The following is a 5,101-nucleotide window of genomic DNA, read 5'->3' on the forward strand; positions in this document are numbered from 1 at the left end:
ACAAAACATAAAAGTGCAGTGTGGGGTTGGGCTAGGAAAGGGGGACAACAGACAATTACATATCATCACATATGTTATGCTATTGCCTATAGGAGATACAATAAATTCAGAAATACTAGATCTAATACATGTCCATGCATCCACAGTTAAAGACCGGAAAAGTGAGTTTTGAAAGCCAGAAATCTCAAGTTACCTTCCACCTTCAAAAAGTACCATCATTTTGTTTAAATAGTGTGCTATCAATCGATCTGTAAGAGTCGGTGTCACTGTTTATTTTTTAATTACGGATACTGCATTTTGGAATTGAACTAACCCACCCACTGAGCTACACAGGACCACAAACCCTCCATACATTTTTATTTTATCTCTTTTATTTAACCTTTATTCAACCAGGCAGGTCAATTAGGAACAAATTCTTAAATGAGGAACGAGTATTCAGTATTCAGTGTACAGGAGCCGGTGTGTGGTAAATACAGGATACTGTTTGGAGGGAGCAGAGTTTGGAGAGTCTGCTCCCTGCTGAGTCACACAGCAGCAGCAGCAGTTGAAGCAGATGTGAGTAAACAGAGTGTGTGGAGGCAGCGGAGTGGGAGGCACAGGTGGAGGCAGAGGAGAGTCGAGCACGTCCGATGAATCACCCAATCTGAAACCTTTCACTCCCTAATTTTTTGCACCTTAATCACCCTAGCCTTCACCTTTTTTTCCCTTTCTATCCTCTCAATTCTCTCTCTTTTTTTCCTCTCCCTGTCAGGTTTCTGTGTGGGACGGTGAACGATTTCGTGGCGGAGGTGGGGAAGGCGTACGAGAGAGCCACCGAGAACAAGGAGGAGGCAGATGCCATGGCCAAGAAGGTATAAGCGTTTGTCGTGTGTGTGTGTGTGTGTGTGTGTGTGTGTGTGTGTGTATTATATAAGAGCTTGTATAACAGTAGTGGGCAGTGTAGGTGGATTGAGAGAGAGAGAGAGAGAGAGAGAGGGAGATAGAAATAGTTGTGGTGAAGGTTAGATGTCGGCATTCCCTCTTCTCACACTTGCTGTTCTGCATCGGCAATTCCATATTTTCTGTCTATTATAGAGAGTCCAGTACAGCAGTGGTTCTCAACGTGGGGTCCGGGGACCACCATGGGGTCCTTGAGGGCGTTCCAGGGGGTCCCCAGCAAACTGATGAATTGTTAAACTTCATCATTATTTCATTTAGAAGAAGTTAACACAATTAGAGAATGTAGAAAAAAAGACTATTTTGATCATAGTTTCTCTGTTATCTATCTACCTACAATACAGACAGTCATGGAATTCTGGACAAAATCATATCTAACAATAAAAGTATTCTCAGATTTGGGTCAGAGAGACAAAATCTCATCAAATGGGGGTCTGTGGCCCTAATGTGGACTAAATTAGGGGTCCCTGATATGAAAAAGGTTGAGAATCAGTGCAGCACAGTGACCTGAAGAGTAACAGAGTAGAGGAAGCAGGTTAAAGTTTCTCCTCCGGCTGAAATGCCGCTCTTCCTTTCAAGCTTCTGAAATTCACGCTGAGAGGAAGAGTGGGTTTTCTGGGATCTTAAAAAAGAAAAAAAAATAGACTTTTATGACACAGGGGGCGCTTCTTCCAAAAAAAGGAAAGAAAATCTTCTCACCCGGCAAAGACGGCTCAAGCCTTCGACAAAGCCTCGCCGTCAGAAACGCTTTGAGCCGCGTCGCCTCTTTATCTTTATCTTCTTTTTCCAAATAATGTGATACTTTATTGATCCCCGGTGGGAATTTTTATTTTTTTGCTGCTGCGAATAAAAGAGCGCTATGTTGAGTAAGAGCAGGTAATGGTTTCACTCTGCTGCCCCATAAATTTAAGGATTTAGTGTTTTCCAGCGTATTCAGTGGCTCGACTTTACTCTCCTCACATGAATTGGAAACAATGAGGAAAGAATATAATCAATATGATCTCTCTCTCACACACACTTTCCTTTCCCCTCTCTCTCTCTCTCTCTCTCTCTCTCTCTCTCTCTCCTCCCTCAGTGTGCATTGCTGAATGAGAAGCTGGATTCCCTCGTCAAGGCCCTAAGCGAGGAGGCGGAGGCCCAGGTAATAACAAAGCCAGCTGTAATCAATATGTAACAGTCATAACAGTCATGCGCTTATTATGCTGACAACACAACACACATTTTAATGCTGTGTTTCGAGCAACAGCTGAAGAGTTTCGTTCCAAAATGGGATTTCCTCTATGTGAAAAAAGTACAAAAAATATTAATAATATAAAAAAAATGCTTGAGGGATAGTAGGTAACAAAATGATAACACTAGGGTTAGATCGATATATCAGTTTATAGATATATCAGGCCGATGCCCAATTGCCCAAGTATTTCTGATTCTGATTCTGATTCTGATATTGGCCTTTTTATTAAAAATCAGACATTGGCCAGTCAGTGTCGTCCTCTTTCAATATGATGCAGATAGTTCAATTCCATATTTATTGTAATAGTGATAATAATAATAACTTTTTTTTATGCCTATATGCCTTATACTTTTTATAGCACCATTCATACATAGAATGCAGCTCAAAGTGCTTTACATTAAATAAATGGATTAAAACAATTACAAGCAAAAGAAACAAAATCAAAAATACAAGCAAAAGCAAGACAGAGTTTGTCTATTAAAATGACATTACAAAAGGAAAAAAGAAATATAACAATAGGTAAGTCAGGATAATACTTCAGTATTAACCTCTATACCTCTGATTTACTGTAGAATTGAAGATTGTAGAATTGATCGATACTGTGCTGGTTGTCTATGGGAAACCCTTCACAATTTGACTGTATTCCACACAAACATGCAGTAATGTTTTCTTTTTCTTCTTTATCATAATTTTTTATTATGATTATTATCCAGGTTTCAATGGAAGAGTTTTAGTGTCTCATGGTCCAAAACCTTTTTCAGAGGTTTTTAAACCCTGCCAAGAATAAACACCTGGGGGGAAACACTAAATACTTGCAAAATTTTTTTTTAAATTTGGCATTAAAATGGCAAAATTTAAAGAAAATATCAGCTATCAGCAGCTTCAATCCAGTATCGGTATCGGCCTTCACGAAGCTCTATTGGTCGAACCCTAGATGACACTTTTACAGACTATATTTTAGATACTGAAGGATGAACGTTAGGTTTTTTTTTCCCCCAAAGTGGATATAAAGCGTTTCGGAAATGAACTCTTCAGATGCAGCACCGGGGAGTTTCTAATCCCTCCCTTGATCCAGATCCGCTGTACCGGCAGTAGAGCGACGATATTTGTTTTTATCGCTTTCTCCCGAGCGTAGTTACAAGTGAAAAGAGAGGTTTTACACTCATCCACCGTTTCCTCAGAGGAGACGAACAAAAAAAAAAACAACAGCGCAGAGGAACAAAAGCCGGCGTACAGCTCTCTGTGCCTCCGCTCCCTATGGAGTCTTTTAATGCACCGTAAATAAAACAATACAGCGTTCAAGATGACAGAATGTACGTTCAATAAAACATCGACAGGGGAACGGCACTGGCTTCCAGCTTTGAATTATGTATATTTCATGTTGAAAAATGAAATATGGATATTCTCGCCTGAGGACAGATCTCTCTGTATTAATGAATATCAACTAGTGTCTCCCATCGCCAGAAACAACAGAGAAGAAGAGTCACACCGACATAAGGCTCCATAGAGAAGGAATTACTAAATGTACAGATAAGGGTTCATTCTGTTTTTACTATACTGCACTAATACTATACTACCACTGGTCCGGGAATTCAGTAAAGTCTCAGGGGAAGTGAGGTAATATCAGGGAATTTGATAAATTGGTCACTTTACAGGAATACACATATTTATATATTATATATTTATTGAATTAGATTGTGGTTTTCAGCTGTTTTTCTCCCAGGTGTGTAAAAATCTGACTGTTTCCCCCTTTAGAAAAACAAACCAGAATCAGGAATATCCTTTTTAGTCATGGAAAAGGCATGTAATTTAATATTAGATGTTAGGGCCACAGTGGGAACCCTGTACTATGATATGACTGTGATATTACTCTATAATGCCACTATTTGATTTAAAATAAGAGGCTTGTGACTGTAATGTCTCTGGTTCGAATCCTTGAACCCAGCAGGGAAAATCTCAGTAGGGAAAGTCAATGAGAAACAGTTTCCACTTCCCTAGAAACTAATGCAGAGAAAAAGAGCGTCTGAGCTCAGTCATTTTTTCCCTGGATAAATAAAGGTTAAAAAATAGCACTATAGCATCAAAGAGTAGAGGATAAGAGTCTTAGTTCTGGGATTTCTGCCTTTAGGAGACACTTGTCGTCACTAAGAATAAGAAGCCACATTTATAAAACGTTCTTTCACTTAAAGAGTCACTAAACCTCAAAACCAAATCTGTGTGAAGCCTGACATCTCATGGTAAAAAGCATGCTACTGAAATGGTCATCTGCTATTGGCTGATCTTTGGTACGGATCTTTCAGGTGATGTCACCACATGTCATACTCTTTTTGAAATTTTGAAATTAAAATTTTTTTGTGCTTATAGCCAAATCTAAATCAAAGTTGTAGCTATTGAAAGCTTGATTCTGATATCAAAATCACTAGATTACATTGATTTTCTAAATTTTTTTGTGACACATATATATAAACAAAAAACTAATTTGTATCATCCAAGGTATGAAGGTTATAGATGTAATGTAATTTTAACTTCTTTTTTTTTTATCATATTCTATGATATGATAATGGAATCTGAAGTGAAAAAGCATTTTTTAGGAACAGAGTCCAGTGAAGGCAAACCCTCAAACAGACTGATATTGGGGGGAAAAAATCAGACGTATATAAACAGTAATAGGACGTTCCCCCACCCCCCCCCCCCACCCCCCCACCCCCTGTCCAGGTGGTGCCGGCGGGCTCGATGCCCAGCCAGGAGGGCGGCGGCCCCGGCCCCGGCGAGGAGAGCGGCGAGGCGGGCACGGAGGGCAAAACCTACCGGTCCAAGGAGCAGCTGATGCTCAGAGCCAACAGCCTGAAGAAAGCTCTGAGGCAGATCATCGAGCAGGCGGAGAAAGGTGAGGGGCTGCAGTGGATCCCTCTACTCTCAAACCAAAAATGTAAA

At 40.0% G+C, this 5,101-nt stretch overlaps 1 protein-coding gene across 1 annotated transcript in view; it reads left to right on the forward strand.

The window, feature by feature from the left end:
* Window positions 1-5,101, forward strand: part of LOC139930342 (diacylglycerol kinase delta) — an 88,074-nt gene that overhangs the window by 68,283 nt on the left and 14,690 nt on the right. Inside the window, 3 exon segments of the mRNA XM_078291597.1 lie at window positions 752-851; window positions 2,012-2,077; window positions 4,883-5,054. Coding sequence (XP_078147723.1) covers window positions 752-851; window positions 2,012-2,077; window positions 4,883-5,054 — 338 coding nt within the window.

Source organism: Centroberyx gerrardi, chromosome 23, assembly GCF_048128805.1.
Source record: "Centroberyx gerrardi isolate f3 chromosome 23, fCenGer3.hap1.cur.20231027, whole genome shotgun sequence".
Classification (NCBI taxonomy): Eukaryota; Metazoa; Chordata; class Actinopteri; order Beryciformes; family Berycidae; genus Centroberyx; species Centroberyx gerrardi.